We start from the raw sequence: 19,442 nt of genomic DNA on the forward strand, positions 1-19,442 counted from the left end.
TCTCTCTCATCCACCCTACCACTGATGACACCATCCGTATCCCCTACACAGCTGTCACACACCACCATCACCCTCCAGGCCGAGCTCAGCAGCCCTGGTGCCTTCACTGGGAGGAAGACAGTAGCAGGATGCCAGCTGCAGCCATGCAGTCCTTGTGTAACACTAGGCTAAGGACCCTGTTCTGGACACTGCTAAGGACATGCTAAGAAGGCGGAGTGTGTGTAGTGTAATGTTATTGCAGTGCAGTCACTTTAATAGAGTGTACTTAATTTAAAGATTATCCTGACTTGTTTCATTACATGTAAATCAGAAGAGACTAAAGTAATTGCCCATGAAAATGAGACATTTAAGCATTCGTCATCTGCTTTGTGTTGGCTGTGGTTTCATTGGACAGCCAATAAAAAGCAGAGCCATGATTTCACTTAGAATCCTCTTATGTTATATAGTAAGCACCTACAACTGGTAACAATTTGTCTGCTGCACTAAAGTGCCAAACAGCTTGTCAAGACACAGAAACTCAAATTCTTTTTTGAGTATTTCCAGGAGGTTGCTGCAGTCCGGGAAACCTTCTATAGACATAAACCAGGCATGAAGACAGCAGAAGGGGGAGGATGTGAGAAACACTCCCCAGAAAGAGCCACTCTCTCCTGGCAAGGGACTGGAGCCGGGATCAATAGCAGCAGAATGCAGGTATTGATTACGTGTGTACATTTTATGAGACTGGTGAGTTTTATGGCGGGGTGGTATGCAAGGGGGGAAGGCGTGTTCAGGGAGGGGGAGGTCTGTGGGCTGAGGTGGGTTAATGAGAATATAGTAACGCTAGTGGCACGGGGGTGGTAGTGTGGGGGTGGTGACAGGGGTGATGGGAATAGCTAATTAGTCCCCGGCGCTGGTAATTCCATATGTGAGGATAACCTCTTCCTCCCACTCCCCATATGATGTCATTGGCTGTCAACAGACTCCAAACACCACGTTCCTTCAGTGGGGAGACTGGAAGCATATGCCGTTCTCCTGATCCACGTGCAGACGGAAAACCCCCTGGGAGACTGTCACCTGACAGGAACCAGCTCAGGTGTCTGATATCCGATATTAAAGCCCAAAGCTATTACACATCATGTTAATCCCCTTCAACGGTTGCATTTCTGTTCATATCTAACACTGAACAGAAAGCCTATTTAGGTCCACCAGTGCTTCCACTACTATTCACATACATTGATTATGGAGAAGTCTGCCTTGTGGGGATGCTCAAAGCCAAGGGAGCATTAATACCACATGTTCCTGCTAAAAGCTCCAATTACCACACAGGAACTAAATGACACAATTACAGAGCAGCTAAAACTCTTCCTGAGGGGATACTGAAACATGACATCCCATCAGAGGTTTCAGCAGCCATCTCACTCAAAGTCACACACACCTAAGCCAACGCCTCACGGGTATTTTCTGCTCAACATCATTCCAGATTCTTCTTTCTCTGCCCGATATTGCCTTCTGTGCTCAAGCAGGTTCTCCACCTGCTCATGGCAGCACAATGAAACACACACACACACACACACACACACACACACACACACCATAACCTCCCCCACCCACCAGACGTAGCCACATTGTAATGCAGCATGCTCACCTGCACATTGGTAAGGCCAATGGGTGACAGTAAATCATTCAGTGATTCATTCCGGCTCATTCTCAACTGATTGCATTGAGGGAAAGCATATATGGAAATCCATGCACAGGACAAGGGGTAGTAAAAAACACAATGGTTGGTTTCAATTCAAGACAGCTGGGGAACTGGACTAAATTACAGCTCAACAGCAGGAGTCAGAATCAGTTCAATCTTTAGGTCCTTTTTTGAAAAACATATTTCTGTACATGAGTAAGAATACCTTTCACTAAAATGCTAGAATGACAAAAACAAAGAAATAAAAATTGGATCATCGAGGAGTCTTGAACAAACTGCAAATGTTCTATAGCATGTTTTTACTTGCTCTTCACTTTAAAAGATTGTTTGTAAATGATACACAATAAAAACAGTAGCAACAGATACATTTTTTTCTCTGCTATCAAAGCAGGTGTTCACATGACATCCCTGGAAAACTACATGCAGCCTTTGAGAGCACAAAATCAATATTTGTAACTCTATAGGAAAATCCATACAAGGTTTTGGGTGATGGAAAAAACAAAGTGTACTTGTTTCCCTACCAAGTGAAAGGGCAAGAAACTAGTACCATTTCTCATGGTCACCTTCACCGAACTCATTCCTATACCGCCACAGGCACTGGAGTTGTCTAGTTTGTTTGCTTTTTTCAAGAGACATCCATCACAATACACGCACATTTCACATTTTTCCATTTCAAGTGACAAAAATCCGTGTTGGAATTCCCTCAGGTTTGCCATGCTCTCCTCCAGCCTCTCCAGCCCTCTTTGTCTGGGACCCATGTCTGGTGCCTTGGTGATTAAGCTTCCCTTTGGAGGCTTCCCGAAAAACAGGGGGAGGGAATCCAGGAAAACTCCCATCTCACACTCCAGGGTACGATTGAGAAAAGAGAGAGAGAAAGAGGGAGAGAGAAGGAGAGAGAGAGTAAGCGAGGCCCATTTTCGCCTTATCCCAGCTTATCAGTGGGAGAATTCCTGGAGTGTAAAATTGAATTCTGGCGGGCTCTTGCTCGACAGCAGCGTGGAGGAAAACATGAGGAGAAAGAATGGGGAAGGCGAGAGCATGTAATACTGGAGCATTACATCTCCAAACCCTCTTCCCAACACTGACTGGAGCCTGCAGATAAATACCACAGCTATTTCTCAACAGCTCCAGGCATAGTGGGAACTCACTTAATTATAACGAGGAGGCACAGAGCATCATGGGTAGTGGGGTTGTGGGGGTAGCTGAGGGGGTCTCTTGCTCCACGAAGCCAGGCTGTGTCGCTCCCCTTACTCTTCTCAGTAATAAATAACTTGGAGACAGGCGATTTGTCATTCTGAGAGCTTGACTTTTATCTACTAATTTATGCATTTGTTTATTTATTTGCATGCACACACTATCCCATGTCTGACATCGAAAGCCTGCAGCATTACCCTTAGCAACTGCCCATTTTTCATCTTTTCACGTCACGGGGACAATATGGTAATAATTAATAGAGCAGTAGAAATATGTGCAAATTGACTACATTAAATGAGCAAATCTGACTTATTACTATGATAAGACCCATAATACAGAGGAGACAGGGCTATTAGAAGCAGACAGATTAAAAGACATAATCTCTCCTTTCAAACCAAATTATTCAAATGACTCCCTGCCAGCTGAATTCTCATTTACTAGCTGAACTGAAAGGTGATAATTGAAATGATTCACAAGTCAGTGCTCTCATTCAGTACTTCACAAATGCACTGTGAAACATATGAGCACATTCACGAGGAATGGAAGATAGAGACAAAGGAGGCTAAAAACTAAAAATAGAACATTCACTTCAACAAACCAAAAACTCTATTTTAATTTTGTATTATTTTAATTTTAGTATTATTCTTATAATTCCCATTAAAGTTTAATTTGTTTCCATATTGAGCAAAACAGACTTAGAGTGTATCTGTATGGTATAGCAATAGTCTATATGTGGTGAGCCTCCAACTAAAGGACAAACTGGAGATGGGCTAGGCGCCAGTCATAAATCCCATCACTGCGGGAATGAGTCTTCACACCTGCTCACTGCCAAGCCATGGCCACCGATCCAGACACTACCAGATCAAGACCAATGACCCACAATGAGAGGCAAGACCTCGTAAATGTTGAGCACATGCTAACATGCGCTGTAGAATGGAAAGACACATTAAAACACAGAATGTACAGGGCAAGCAGGTAACCTCACGTGGCCAAAGCAAAAGAACACAGCAAATAGCAATTATCATTTAGTGTATAGCTATTAAGCATAGCCATGGGCATTTGAATTTTTTCAGCAAAGACCAGATCCTGTCATCCCTCCTGACTCAGAGACAGTAAAGATGGAGGTTGGGTGAAGCTAAGGTGTAAGAAAAGCAAACTAGCAGCCCTGGTCTCCCATGGCCTAAGCATGGCCATCCAACCAGCCTGGCCACCTGTCCTAGGCCGGCCGTGGTGCTTGGGGAGAGTGGGTCTGACAGATGGTGCTTGGAGCCTACCAGCGGCCTGGGCTGGCAGCCCCACCCTCTGACCCGTATACCCAAACCCCCAAATCCACAGCTTATCAGTGCCGCCTGGGTGGACAGGCACAATCTCTGTGCCCGCCACCCCCCCTGCTCCCCTCCTTCAAAAACGGCTTGCTCCTTTGCTTACTGCTCACGGTACCCTGCAGATGTCGATTAGGCTACCTGCTTCAGTGGGTTCATATATGGAAGACAGTGTAGAGTGCCATGACTCAAATCTATGATGAATACTAACAGCTTAATGAAAGCGTGTGTATATTTAGTTCATGGAAAATTCAAGCAGAGATGTACCAACTATACATACATCTACGCCATAATACAACGGCATGTGGGAAACAAACACCTGCCTAAATCTACAAGGTCCTCTTGCATTTACACTCCCTTTCACAATCACAACAAGGCCTTGAAGGCATTAAGTCTCAATCAATTCCTAAACAGTTTGCTGTATATAATCAAAGGCCGAGCCGCACAGATATTATGTTCGCTAGTCTTCAGATATGAGTAGTAGAGGCCTGTGGCATATGCAATCAATCAAAGTTGTCAACACCAAAACATAGCTCTCTTTCTTTCTGGGAAGCGTGCCAGGGTTGCATTATATTTCTTACAGAGGAGGGAGCATACTCGCAAACGGCGATTACTCTGTTTAATGGAGATCTAAAAGTCCGGTTGATATTCAATGTCAGAGAAGCACTTCATCACTGAATACAAGACCTATCAGCACTACCCATCTAGGAGTTCAATGTGATAAGGCACAAACGAGACGAGACGAGCTCTAAATGACAAATTCACAATGTCACATTGTTAAAATGACATTACTGCAGTGCTGCCTGATGGTCGTATCAGTGACATGTCGACCAAGGAAATCTCTAGAGGTTAAAAGCATCATTAGCACAGATGCTGTTACCCAAGTGAACAGCAGGTTTGAAAACCTGATGAGTGTAAACAGCCTAAATGACTGTTGCCATATGCTAGGACAGAGACACAATTGTCCCATGACAGACAACAGTAGCACACAACACTGTAACAGGGATGCTTTACACTAGACTACAGAAGGAGCTAAAAACATGGCATACAATAGCATCTGCAATACTCCTCATTAATGTACAAAAGGTATTTTAACGGAAGCACTCATGTTACTGTAGTGAGACCAGCTCACAAATGAATAGGTGTAGCAGTCAATGGATTTAGCAATTGCCCTCAGACAAAAGCACTACCGCCACAGCTTGCATGATCTAAATAGTCCTTATTAAGCTTTTTTCAGGAGGTGCATTCAATTAAACCCTCATGCTTACACACTACACATATACCGTGGGATCCACCCCAGTTTCAATGAGGGAATGGGAATTCATTGGGCTTCATTCCAAAAATTAAAGTCATTCATTTTCCTGTTAATCTTCCCTTGGACCCTCAGCATTTTCATTTCCCATGTTGCAGTCTTTCAGGGCCGTAGTAAAATAGCATTTTAACTTTTAAGCTGCAAAGTTCATGACGCTACAGTAGCTAGGATAACACATTGTAACAAATAGAAATGACCTCTCTCTTCATAGGTAATATAGAAAGTAACCTCAAACAAGTCAACACTGGGCGATAGTGGTACAGGAGGTAGAGAAGTCGTCTAGTAATCAGAAGGTTGCTAGTTCGATTCCCTGTCGAAGCGTCCTTGAGCAAGACACTGAACCCCTAATTGCTCCTGATGTGCAGTGTGCCATCAGTGTAAATGTAAAATGTGTATACATTGTAAGTTGCACATATGTAAGTCGCTTTGGATAAAAGCGTCTACTAAATGTAAAGTCCTTTTTTTAACAAATGTACCTCATTTTTTCATTTTCAAACCAGTATGTTTCATTTACATTATTTTTCTCCTTTTGAACTGTATGCAAAGCAAAGTAAACACAGTCTAGAGTTTCTCTGCAGTATGACGGGCGATATTAATCAAACTGTATCCATGGCAACCTGGTAGGAGGTCAAATCATAGATCAAGTCATACATTCACACACCCTTGCCTTTATAATTCATTATTTGGTCTTTACCTAGACCTGGAAACAATACTTAAAATAAATGAGCAAGCCATCAACTATTACTGCTGAAAGAACAGCATATCTTTAATTGAATGCTTTGCCAGAATCCTAATAAACCATGGCCCTGTGCAAACACAGCTCAGTTCTGACTGGACTTCCTGTGAACCTTCCGACACCCCTGTTTAATCGTCAGCACCTCATGAAGGCAGGACTTGAGCTTCGGCACCAGGGGCTGTACCAAAAATAGATGAAGGCGGCGCGAAGTGCAAAGTTAGTTGGAGGGATGTGTCAGTTCAAAGGCTTTTAGCGGCTGACACACACACACACAGGGGTAGAGTCTTCATCTTCCCATCGGGGCCAACTGCTGAACTGCAATCACAAGGTGCAGAGTGAGACGCGGGGGTATTTTTATTACCTGCAACCTCATTTTCATATCCCAGTTGAACCCCATCAAAATTCATGTGAAAGTACTGAGCAAATAAACCGAAAATTTGGCAACTGCACATCAGCGCTCAGACATCAGGTAACTCCATAGTGACAGGCCAAGTATAATATCCACGTTGGCATTTCACTGGGTCCCCTCAAAAGCCATCCGGACACTGACTAACTGAATAACTATGCCTAAATAGGGTATAATAACACTAAACCACAGTAGGGTACATATGAAAATGATGATATCTCGATAGCTACACAGCATTCTCAAGTGACCACAGAGTAAGAGCGATTTTTCCTACACTCCCATAACACAATGTCCTCCTTTAATTCACAGGGAATCTATAACTGACTCCGTTGTGTTAGAAAGAACCCAATCTTACATTGAATTTCAATTGACGAATAACAATACCCCATAGGGGGTTGTGGAATTCAGTGCTTAGGCTACTGTGTGTAATGTCATTTATTTTATCAGGCAGACACATTGTATACTCGCTTCAGCAAATTAATTTCTAGAGTACCCTCCATCATATTGGTGTTCACTGAATGACAATCATCTGAACATCTAAAGAAAATAAATTACAAACAGACGTATTCCAATTACTTCCGCAACCCCGTGCAATCCGTGTAGACCACGAGTATCTGGAAAATCTATCCACTGCTAGGTAATTGGGGAGTGCTGCCTGCAACCGATTCTACAGAAGGCAACACTGTTCCACAACGACTTCCCCCTCCAGTCACATCACCACCTTAAGAGTGCTTCAGTTTATTAAGGATCAACCGTAGCCCAGAGCAGAGACAACAGTCTTGCTGTCTTCCCCCCCTGAGCATTGAAAGCCTCCCACGGTAATGATGTCAAAGTTTGAAACCAATGCTGACTTAAAGGCAAACCCTCTATATGAAAGGCAGGAGACGGCAACCTTGAGCGCCACACAGCTGAAGACTGTCGTAGCTATTAATGTGGGGCATGTGCACGGGCAGAAATCTGCAGAAGTGTGCTGTGGCTTGTTTGTTAGCGTAGCAAGACTTTATTTATCCTCAAACACAACACAAGGAACAGAATTTAGATGCTGTCAGACAAGGACTTAAATACACATTATTCATATGTATAGCCGGTGTAATTACACTACTTTTTTGCATGGTATCAGCAGGAATATTTCAGTACACAAGAGAAGAGGCACAACATGGAACATCTTCACAAACAAGTCAGCAAGCCAAAAATCGGCAAGCCTGAAAGTTTTCCTCAGCCACCAATTCTTAATTACCGCTGATCCTATCTGGTTTTCAGTAGCTTTAGGTGTCTGCATCCTCTGAAGGAATCCCTTCTGTGGAAAACTAGAAAACAGCAGCTGGGATGTTTGATACAACAATTAATATTCATGCTTTAGGAAATCCCAGGTGATCAATTTAACATAGGCTACCTGACCAAATCAATAATTTAGCAAGATGGCAATACAGTATATTGGGGGGAGGAGGATTCACCAAGGCATGCCTTTGAACATCCCCAATGCGCCAAAACTGTCTCCATGTATCAGAGTAACAGAAAAAAAATAACATTTTTTTCCACAGTTTGGCAAAGAGCCAAGCAAGCCTAAAGAAAAACCACATAGGCAACAGCGCTACTAAACCATCCTGACTGCATGGCTTACATGCTTAATCTGAGGAAAACACTTCAGTGTTTAAGAGACATTTTGGTCACATGGGGAGATCCACTTACCTAACAAATCTATCCCACGGAACCCAAGAAGCAAAAGGAAAAATACTTCACAAAGACAGCAAGTCTGCTGCATACAAAAAGACTCTGACCACGGGTGCCCAGTCTGGAGGTGGAAAGACACAATATATTGTCTTGGGCACAGTTGGCCTTCTCCTCAAACCCCACGCATGCACAAATTAGTTAGAATCCTAAATAGTTACATGATTATGAGATACTTCTTACAGAACACTTCACAGTTCTAAATCTGAAGTTCTACACTGCCAAACAGAGGTCCCACATGGTGTAAATTCATGGCGCTTCAGCACGGCAGTACCCATGATTTTCGAGGAATGCTTGAGCTACCATTGTGAAATCATGCCACCCCCAGATGCCACCCTCTCTCACTGGTCCAGGGCCAGAACAGATGGGCTCCCGCTGTAACCCCGAAACCCGTGACAACCACTGCATACTAATGTCACTGCCAGCATCCTCAGAGTGACCATTAACACAATCATTCATCATAATGCTTGCCTAAGACTGTCTCCCCTTTTAGCTTATTTTGACCTCACAGTCTCTAACACCCAAAATGTAAATACAGCATAAATCATACACATCACACAAACAAGGTCACTTTTTAGCAGTGTAATGTAACCCGTTGGTCCAATCAATACAGTCCCCTCATGCATCTGAGAGCACCCATAAATGACACATTCATCTCAGCACACAAGTCAATTAAGCAGCCACTGCACCTGATACCTCACCACTGGGCCATATGGCACAGGATACACTAGACCACAACCAATCATAAATCAAAGCACTAAATGTGAGGCACATGGCAGGGAATGGTACTCAGCCGGCTTCAGCCTACTAGGAATGTGAAGAGAACGCAGATTTGGATAAGAGAGGACCTAAAAAATATGGTTTTGTAAAGTGATGTAAAAACATAACTGCACAATAAGTATCAAAAAGTTTATGAAAGTAATGTCAATGGCACAATGGTCTGCGAAAAACAATATGATTTTGAACTTTTTCATTATTCTGTGAACAAAGATGAAAACCAACAAAAGATGAAAACTGCATTTTAAATCCAGGACTGACCTTCTTCTGGTCATCCAAGCCATGCATCACTGGCTTCCTCCTCTGCTGCTGGGGTAGTGGGGCCTCGGCTCCTGACTCCATCTTGTTCATTGATATCCACAATTACCTTCTTCGAAAACAAATATCCAACCAGGCAAAAAAAAAAAAAAAGACCCTCTCTTAAACAAACTAAAACTCCCCCAAACCAAACTCCCTCAGGACCCCATACTCTTTCTTCCAAAACTCTCAAAGCATCACCTTTCCAAACACAGGCACCTGTCCCACTGAGTAGCAGTGTGATGAGACTCAGTCAAAGGTGAGGTCAGACCATGGTGCTTATCTTCAGCTATGGTCCAGAGAGGCTGGCATGTGGCAGACATCAGGGGGAGATGGGGTCACTGAGACCAGCAGGCCCTCCTTCATGATGCCCCATGATCCATCACCTTCATGTAGAGCAAGAGTTTCTAAACCATGGGGGACATCCAGTCAACATGACTCCATTTACTCTGATATTCTACATCTCTGATCTTTATTGGCTGGCACAAAAAAAACATCCGGATACATAAAAGACAGTGTTTCTCTCTCACGACTTGTGCTCCAGACAATCTTCTTGACACCACCACTACGCCTGTACAGAAGACATAAAGGCAATATGCAATTAAAGACATTTGCCACCTAAGATGGGGTTATGAACTTCAATATAGACTATCTTAGAATAACACCAGCTGAACTATTCGAGCTGATCCTGTGCCAAGCCATCCCGGGTTAGAATGAAAATGAATATGTAAGGTATATCAATGCAGCTGATTACTCAACAAGGACGGATCGGTGTCTATTTGATCATATTCAAGTTTATTACATACGCCAATTATGAATATTGAAATGAAGTATTATTTATACAAACAAGCATGCTTCTGTGAAAAATAAGATTTGTGCCACATAATCTCGATAATGATCAGAAATAATGCCACAAAACACAGTTGATACCTTAAAGCGTTGCAGGGTAATTTTCGGAAAGCGAACGAGTTCCCTGAGCAGGTGCACGCCACTGCGCCACTGAGTTGTTATTGCCGTTTTGAAAACCTAAACCCAAACTGATAACAAAGCCAACATCTACGGTTGCCTAATTCAAGATACTTTCTAAAAAAGGTCCTGACGAATTTAATCTACCGAATATTTTAGTCATTCTCTTTTGTATTAGTCTGTCTTATTCAGGATTTGCTAGAGACAGCCCACACTCTACTGAGCACAAGATTCCTAATACGCTTGGGGTGGCTGAAGCAGTCCTGCAGGATTCTCATTCGCTACTTCTCTGACTAAATGACAACTGATTTCTCCCCCCAAAAAAACAGTTCGCAAAGCATCTTACAACCGGACTGTTGTTGTTTAATGTGATACTGAGCACATTAAACCCGTACTTGTAAAATAAGAGCATGCAGTTTACTCACCCAAAAAAACAACTGTTCAGGATCCACTCGTGGATTGGATGCTCCTCCACACTCCTTCCTCTCTGTTCACTAGCTGAGTCGTGCAGCAGTTGCAGCCAGCGCATGCGATTCTCTCTCACCACCGAGCCCCACTACTTTCAATCGATCACATTACGTCACTGCTCCGCGCTCTGTCTACCCCGATTTTTTTTCCGCGTTCGGTTTCCATGGTAACTTGCTGCGAGAATGAATTTGTTGCCATCTAGTGTCGAATTTTCAGATTTGCACTTCCACCAATTTGTACGTAAATTCTACAGCTAAACACAATGGTTTTCATTTACAAATGGTGATCCACCCACCACGCCTTCTTTTCACATGTCCAGACATGATACATCTAACCTTAGTCACTACAAAATAGCCTGGAAATGTGGTTCGTGGAGTAAAAATGGTCTGCGGATGGCACTTCGCATGGGGCGTCTTTATGGAAACTTAACCCCATACACTGTAACGTTATGCTTTAAATGAAATATATTGGTAGCTTCTACATTTTGTGTACGTGGAGATGCAAACAATATCCGTTGTTTGAAGCAGACACACATCGTTCTTTTAACATCGATGGGTAAGTAATACGTTTTATTTAATGCACAATACAGGTAGTACACAAAGCAATTTGCAATGTGGTGTTGTTGCCTCATGCAATTGCGTTGGTCCAGATTGCAAAGTTTTTGTTGCCCTATGAATCGTTTGTTATACTATAGCATTTGTTTACAGTTTGTACCGGTATGTACATAGTTGATTTGTCAGGCCCGTTTGGTAACTGTTTGATCAACTATAATTGATGACTAAGCGTTAAAACAAATGATAACAGTTACAATTGCCTGACCCCTCCTCTGTTGTAATCCCGGCTATACTGTGGTTGGCTGGAGGCAAGTAAAGGTGGGGCGGATTAAGGCGCGCTATATGCACACAGGCCTGGGCGGGACAAATGGACTAGTTGGTCGTATAAACTTACATTTGCCTCTCTGGAATACTTGACTGACCCGCTGACCAATGATCAGGACCATATAATCAATTTCTATTTGGTCCGAAGAATATATTTGTATTTACTCGAAAGTACATAGCAACTTTAGGGTGACCCGTAGTGTACGTGTAATACCATCATGGTTATTATGGTTAACACTACCACTTGAATTACTGGTGATTTCCGCTTTAATTTCGTATATTTTTTATGTACAGCTAACTTCGAGTGGCATAATTGCGTTTACACTGATATCTGTTGGTCGATATACCTCATAGTCTTTAGGAACTAAACATTTAAGGTTTGGGGGTCTGTTGAACTTTAGACCTGTCCATGGATTGCACACGGGAGTGAAAATCTGCGTTGGAGAGAAGTTGTAGATATCGACTCGAACTGGTAAGTTTCTCATGTGATTACACGCATACATACATGTTGATAGAATGGCAAGGTCGAGGTATTCTGTTATAAATCAGTTATGTAGAAATACCCGGCGGTCTATAAGAATGCCCGGGTAAAGTCAGTCTCAACGCTGCTAGCTAAATTAACTAACGTATACGTTGTTAGGGTTAGCACGCTATCGAATTTACTGTAATGTTAACGTTACGCTGCAGTCCACGATCATATTAATTCTGCTGGAGAATCTGAAACTTAACACAAAAACTCTATTAAAAAGAGGATGATGTGTATATAAATTGACCTCCGTAAGTATATTCTGAACATGGTAAGGGTAATGCATCTCAAGCTAATGTTTACACAGTGAACCAGGAGCGTAGCGCTAAATTCAAACTAGCACTGAAGCAGTTAATTCGCGCTCACTCAGCCCGGCTTGTTATCGACATAGAATGGAAACATCTGTAAATACAATATGTAAGTCTAGTAAAATGTTGTGTATTCATGGAAACAACAGTGACGTTAGTGCAACTTAGACTGCACATAAAATACATTATTTGGTCGCATAGCTCAGTGTGGTAGATGTTGAGTTGGAATCTCGTAGCATGTCAATGGATCAAAGCACTTTCGTTGGCAAATTAACAAACATGGTTTTCAGGGTAGTTGTTTGTTTGTTTGTTATACGCGCCAAATATGAAGCGTTTAGCTAAAATGCCTTAGAAAGTCGTGCATATATCTGATTGTTAATTTCCCTTTTCACTATGCTAGCAAGTTTTCTGATTTCCGGGTTGTGTCCTTAGAATGTGCGTAGCGGATTCCGCGCCAAGATTTTAAAAAATATGTACCTGCGCGGGACAGTCTACACTTCCTTCTCCCGCTTTACTATTATTGGTTGATAAGGATAGGGGGCGCGGCCTTCCATGAGTTCTACTGTAGTTCCATAGAATAGTTGGCAGTTACCGCCAAACGTTGGGAAGTGAGGTTTGAATTATCTTGTTACTTTTGACATTGTTTAGCACGAAATGTAGCCAGCTTTATATTCACTGAACAGTGGCTACAAACTTCATATACGCCAGATTGACAGATCAGCCTACTCAATTATGCTTTCTCCGCGAATGTATAATGCTGTGAAGAAAAGGTGTGTTTATCTGTATTTGCCATGATTTAAAGATTTTCCCGAAATGTTAGATAACTTAGGCAAGGTTGGTTAGTCAGATGTATTTTGATATCGTTAGCTAGCAATGTATAACAAGCTATATGGCCAGTGTTTTCAAGACGTATGTCGAAGTTTAACCGACTGTGTTTTTTGAAAGGTGGAAAATGTCTAGTGCTCTGCAGGAACTCCAAAATCTCAATCAGAAACCACAAACTCGTGTGCAACCAGCACCAGATCATAAGGTCAGTGTGTTATCACGTTTTTGTGCAGAGTAGACTTAATTAATATCCAAAGTATTTGCTACTCGTCTGACCCAGTGGCACATTTTTATTATTTTATCTCATTGTTGAAAATGCCTCTGAAGGAATATTCTGACAGATGTTGTGGGTTTGTTTTTAGGGGGATGTGTTTGCAGAGCCAAACTTACTGATTAAAACACCGAGGAAGGTCTCCTCATATTCTGAGTGCCAGCAGAACATGGGGCCACTGACAACCCCCACAAAGGGCAATGGCTCCCTACCCTGTGAGCCCTGGACTCCTACCTCAAACCTGAAGATGCTCATCAGTGCGGCCAGCCCAGAAATCCGCAACCGTGAAAGAGAGCTTTGCAAGGAGGGCACTGAAGGAGGGGACTCTGAATATTTAACACAGGTAAGAGAAAAAAAGGATTGCAGAATTTCATGAGGTCGTACCATTATGAACAGTCTGTATGTTTATGTCCGTCATTTTACACGTACATGTTGAAATAAAATCATTAATATGAACTGTTGATCAGATTGAACAGGAACCAGGACTCGGGGAAGAAGCAGAGAAGCTTCAGATTAGTCGAAAAGAGAAGAGCTTGGGCCTCCTCTGTCACAAATTCCTTGCACGGTACCCAGATTACCCAAACACCGCAGTCAACAATGATATCTGCCTCGACGATGTGGCTGGTGAACTGAGTAGGTCACAGTTTCTTTTGAAAGTAGTTTTAACAAAATATTCTTAGTTGTACCATTCTGTGATGTGACTGTACACAATAACACAATACCTTTCTTTCAGATGTGGAACGACGGCGCATCTACGACATCATGAATGTTCTAGAAAGCCTTCACATGGTTAGCCGCCTGGCAAAGAACAGGTACACATGGCATGGGCGGTCCAACCTTCCCCAGACGCTGGCCATGCTGCGCAGGGTGGGCGAGGAGCAGCAGTACGGCCAGCAGGTGCAGCAGATCCGCCAGTGGAACCTGGAGCGAGAGGACCGCGAGTTTGACCTTGACGGGGAGGAGAAGGAAAACGATGAGGCGTTTCTGCAGGAGACAGACGGAGAGAATGGGCAGAAGGAGATGTGCTTTGTGGAACTCCCTGGATTGGAGTTCAAAGGTGGTGAGTTGACAAAAAAATGTTTATCCTCCAATCAGTTGCCATAAACTCGAAAAGCTTTTTCCTGCATGTTGGATGTTTGTGTAAATCAATAAATATGTATTTGACAGGAAAATTATCTCACAGAGAATGTTATGTTGAATTTATAAACAACATTTCTTCTTTCCTTGCCCAGCCTCAGTCAACAGTCGCAAGGATAAGTCTCTGAGGGTGATGAGTCAGAAGTTTGTCATGTTGTTCCTGGTGACCACTCCACGTGTGGTGAGTTTGGAGGTGGCTGCCAAAATCCTTATTGGGGAGGATCAGGTTGAGGACATCAACAAATGCAAGTTTAAGAGTGAGTATTACCACCTACCTATTTTTAAGTGCTCGTTTTTTTTTTATGCCTGGGTATTTTGGTGAAAGGTTTAAATCTGACCTTCATTTTCTGTGTTGTTAATTATTTTTAGCCAAGATCCGGAGGCTGTATGACATTGCTAACGTCCTGAGCAGCCTGGAGCTGATCAAGAAAGTCCACGTGACTGAGGAGAGGGGGAGGAAGACTGCTTTCAAATGGGCTGGGCCTGAAGACCTACCATCTCCTAAGGGTGAGCAACCACAACAACCTGTGCATCTATTTTTTTTATTTGTGTAAAGTTTGCGGCGGTGACCAAAATTCTATGCCGTGGCATATTTGGAATACAATTTTTCATGCGCGACCTCCATTTTAATTTGTTCCTAATTTAGAAGTGCCCAGGACCACATTTTCCACCACTGCATCAACGAGAATTTTGGAGTCTCGATCATCTATTGAGAACTGTGCCAAAAACCTCTTCTCATCCCCTGGTGGAAAGAGAGGGTTCACCCGGCACCCCTCCCTGGTCAAAATGGTGAAGAGCATCCAGGATGACCGCCGGAAGATCAACTCCGCGCCTTCCAGCCCCATCAGAGCCACCTCCAGTGAGTCAAGGATCTCAGTTATATATAGAGTGTCAGAGAGATCCCCTGAGAGTATTCAGACAGAGTAAGCTCATCTCTGCCATTTGATCTTTTGTAGATGATTTATCAAACTCAGTGTTCCTTCCGAGTAAGATGGCCCAGCTAGCCGCTATCTGCAAGAAACAGTTGGACCAACAGTCAAAGTAAGTTCAGTTTGGTCGTTTCACTATGGGTCAGAGTGAAACATTTGTAATGTAGGCATGCCACAAAAATCACTGGTATAATTGTTGGTGCTGTTACAATTGTCGTTATTGTATAAGTCTCAAGTATGTGATGTCAATTTTCAGGAACCCCAACAAAGAAGCTAAAGGATGTTCCCAAGAGGAACTCAGTAGTGCAAAATCAGAAAAAACTGCTGCCAAACCAGCAGAAGAGAAGCCAGCGGCTGGCTCAACACCACTGTCCTCCGAGGCCCACGTCAAAGACAGCACTGGGGTGCCACTATCTCTTCTAACCCCATCGCCGCTGTCCCATCTCCCAGCTACGTGTTCTTCCCTCATCCCCGTCCTGCTACCTCAGCACCAGATGGGAGGCCCCATTGCCGTCTACATGCACCCGGCCTCCCTCAGGCCCCACGCCTCGACCAGGCCAGCACCCACCAGCCTGGCCGTGCGCTCCATGACGTTTGAGAGCCCCGGAGATGGTGCCGACCGATCCCCGATGCCGGTGAACTCGAGCATTCAGAGGGCTTTTACGTCCAGCAGCGAGTCGGGCAGCCCCTCTGCACTGAAGAGAAAATGTGGGGACAAGACATGCTCGGACCGCAGTCCCTCCAAGATCAAGAAAGTCAATGGTACTTCAGAGGTGAGTGTACATGGTTATTCACAAGCTATCATGATCATGAGTAGTTTTGTGTAAACTGTTAGCTGACAGGAAGTGTACATAGTGGTTGCACACATTCGATTGACATATTGTGGTGTTCACTGACCTCTGGATGTATGGTGGGTTTTTTTTTTGCTAGGGCGTGTCCCCTAAGCTGTGTGAGATCCTGCAGGCCAGGCTGAAGGCACGCCGAGGGGCCCTGGTGTCCAGCCGGCCCTCCTCCAGAGCGCTGCACCTGGACCCGGAGTTCACCAAACCCCCCGAGAACCAGGCCTCTCCCTCCGCCAACAGCCAGACTCTGGAGCACAGCGTGGAGACCTTCCTGGAGAAGGAAGAGAGGGCTGCGGCCTCTGACAGTGAGGCCATGCTCACCCCGCTTCACCCCACTCAGGTGCAGAGCCATAACCAGAACCAGGGCATCCTGCTGCACGAGCTGATGCTGTCCGCCGGACACACAGAGGTGGGCATTGGGACAGCATATGTCATCCTAACTGGATTACATTAATCCTATTATTGTTCAGATCTTTCATTCAGACATTCATATGATAATGTGAGGTTTGATTTGGACATTGGGGAAAAAAGTCTTGATGTTTTCCTCTGTGTGTTCTAGACTCTGATCCCCACAGGCTACCTGATCCCTATTACACCTCAGTCCCTGTTCAGCTACAAAGATTCCCATGGAATCAACGGCGAAACTGGCAAAGCCTCAACACCTACGAATATCTACAAAACCCCCACAGCAGGTAGGCACCTCATGTTGGCTTAGAATACCTTCAAGAGCTCCAGGGCACTCGAGCCATGGCACTGTATGAAGTAATGCCCTTTATCCTGTAACACAGATGACCATAACACCCACAGGTTAATGTTTGGTATTATGTGTTACAACTGTGAATCATCTGTAATCTCATGGCCAAATCTGCCCCACCCTGCGACAGGTTCCAGACCCTTCCACCCTCAGGAGTTTACCCCCACAAGCCTGTCTGTCCACCCGGCCCCTTCGGTCTCACCTTTCACCATGCAACGGACCCACAGCCCTAGCCCGGCCATCCTCAACTTCACCTTACAGAACATCGGCCTCATCCCTACGGCTGCCGGCGTAGCGGGCGGCACCTCCAGCCCCATGACCGTTGAGCATGCCAGCCCCCTGCCCACGGCCCACATTGGGCTCCCTCACAGGGGGATGATCTTCGTCAAACCCATGTCCTCTGCTGGAGCGCTCCAACACCCACCGTCCAGTCAGCCCCTGACTCTCTTTAGTTTAGCACAGGTAAGACTCACAGCTCACAAATCATCAGTAGCAATTGAGGAGATTATGAGATTGAGATTATTTCTCTTTGCTTTGACCAGTGGTTTAGCAGGTTTCACATCATACTTGATGCTCTCTATTAACTCGTATAACTTGAATGAGATAATTTCCCCATTTAATGTAATCAAAGTGTTTTAACAGTATTGACTAAACAATTACATTGTTATTACCATTACAATTCTCTTAGTGATCACCATTAAAGTAATAGCTTCAGCAATCCTACCAAACAACTGACAACTTTAGAAGTATTTGTCTTTTCGGTCCCTTTGAAAGAGGATCTTAACGGGTGTAGTCTTGAAGTAATTGAGTCCATTTGGGTGGGGTTTTCACACTCTCTTTGTTGTCTTTTCCCCCTGCAGCCTCTCATGGCCACACCAAAAGGCTCCCCCTCTGTCCAGCACAGTCTCTTCCACACTCCTGTGCCCTCCCTGACCACCATGACCACGGAAGTGGCCACCAAAACCCTCTACATCCCCCAGAGGAAACTAGAAGTCAGTCCCGAGGCCCCCTAAAAAAAGATGCCTTCGTGAAAGAATGGCCAGGGTCAGACGTCTCTCTGCTGCTAAACACCCTTGCAACCATGAGCCAGTGTGTGTGTGTGTGTGTGTGTGTCTGCTTGAGCGTATGGACAGAGAAGGTGTTTGGCAGTGGTGATGTACTGTAGCATTGATGATAATGCATTAATTTCATACTGTGCGTGCATAATGCTTTTGTCGTGTACTAATGCTCAGGGTATGTCGTCTTGTAGTAGCTGCAAAGCATTTGGACATGGTGCTATTCAAATGTGACTCTCCCGCCCCAGGGGGACAAAACACAGTTGCAGGTTGAACCCGAAACCACATGCCTTTTTAAACCAACGGCAGTCAGTTGGCTTTGCTGTTTTATTCAAAAGTATTTTTGTTGTAATGTTTTATTTTCTTAAAATGCAAGTGTTATAATGAGGTATAACTTGAATTTAATTTGTCAGAGGGTTTTATTTACATAGAAATCTCAATGAATGTCATGAAATGACAGCTGTGTCGGATGGAGAAGTATAAATGTGTTGAAACTGATGTCAAGAAGGGAGGGTGACCTTATATCAATCATCTATCTCAAAGTGCCATGGAACCTTAGGAAACCAAAAACTGTGGTCTGTGGTTATTATTTCTGTTTCAAGAAAAGGGCCGTGCGACTGAAAAAAAAAAGTGAAATGAAAGTATTGTAGATAATACTGTAATGTATGTGTTAATAAAACATAGAATAGGACTACAACTTTGCACACTGTACATTTTGAATGTTACCCCTTAAAATTTGTCTGTGATAGAACCGAAAGAAATTACCCTTGTTTTAGATGAAATCAGGCAACTCTAATATTAATAAGTGACACTTTTTCATTCAGAAATGTAATAAATATTTTAAATAATTGGGGAAACAGCTTGTCTCAAGTTTTTCTGTCTTCATAGTTTACACATACACACACCCTCATGAAAGAATCACAACATTTTGACAGCTGCCACTCCCTAAACAACAGCCCTTTCTTTACACCCCTTCACCCATCATAAAATACCTCTAGTCCTTCTGGAATTTTCCTCCATGCCAGGGTAACAT

At 43.7% G+C, this 19,442-nt stretch overlaps 1 protein-coding gene across 2 annotated transcripts; it reads left to right on the top strand.

Annotated features, from left to right (window-relative positions):
* The first annotated feature begins 11,841 nt into the window (after positions 1-11,841).
* e2f8 (E2F transcription factor 8) lies at positions 11,842-19,257 on the top strand. 2 transcript variants are annotated; one of them, XM_031569139.1, is made up of 14 exons: positions 11,842-12,234; positions 13,542-13,626; positions 13,784-14,035; positions 14,160-14,325; positions 14,426-14,752; positions 14,925-15,086; positions 15,199-15,336; positions 15,476-15,688; positions 15,786-15,870; positions 16,015-16,531; positions 16,689-17,009; positions 17,160-17,292; positions 17,485-17,816; positions 18,215-19,257. In XM_031569139.1, the coding sequence occupies exons 2-14, from the start codon at positions 13,549-13,551 to the stop codon at positions 18,365-18,367; spliced, it is 2,877 nt and encodes a 958-aa protein (XP_031424999.1). In that variant the 5' UTR covers positions 11,842-12,234; positions 13,542-13,548; the 3' UTR covers positions 18,368-19,257. The 2 variants fall into 2 exon arrangements, with proteins under 2 accessions (XP_031424999.1, XP_042563969.1); XM_042708035.1 differs by having other exon boundaries at positions 14,426-14,749.
* The last annotated feature ends 185 nt before the right edge of the window (positions 19,258-19,442 follow it).

This window comes from Clupea harengus, chromosome 6 (genome assembly GCF_900700415.2).
Source record: "Clupea harengus chromosome 6, Ch_v2.0.2, whole genome shotgun sequence".
Classification (NCBI taxonomy): Eukaryota; Metazoa; Chordata; class Actinopteri; order Clupeiformes; family Clupeidae; genus Clupea; species Clupea harengus.

Excerpts from the sequence above, each read along its gene's own strand:
- e2f8 (XM_031569139.1), top strand. The coding sequence starts at position 13,549 with ATGTCTAGTGCTCTGCAGGAACTCCAAAATCTCAATCAGAAACCACAA. Across the intron at positions 14,753-14,924 it reads TGGATTGGAGTTCAAAGGTG|CCTCAGTCAACAGTCGCAAG; the intron begins GTGAGTTGACAA and ends TTCCTTGCCCAG. Across the intron at positions 17,817-18,214 it reads CTCTCTTTAGTTTAGCACAG|CCTCTCATGGCCACACCAAA; the intron begins GTAAGACTCACA and ends TTCCCCCTGCAG.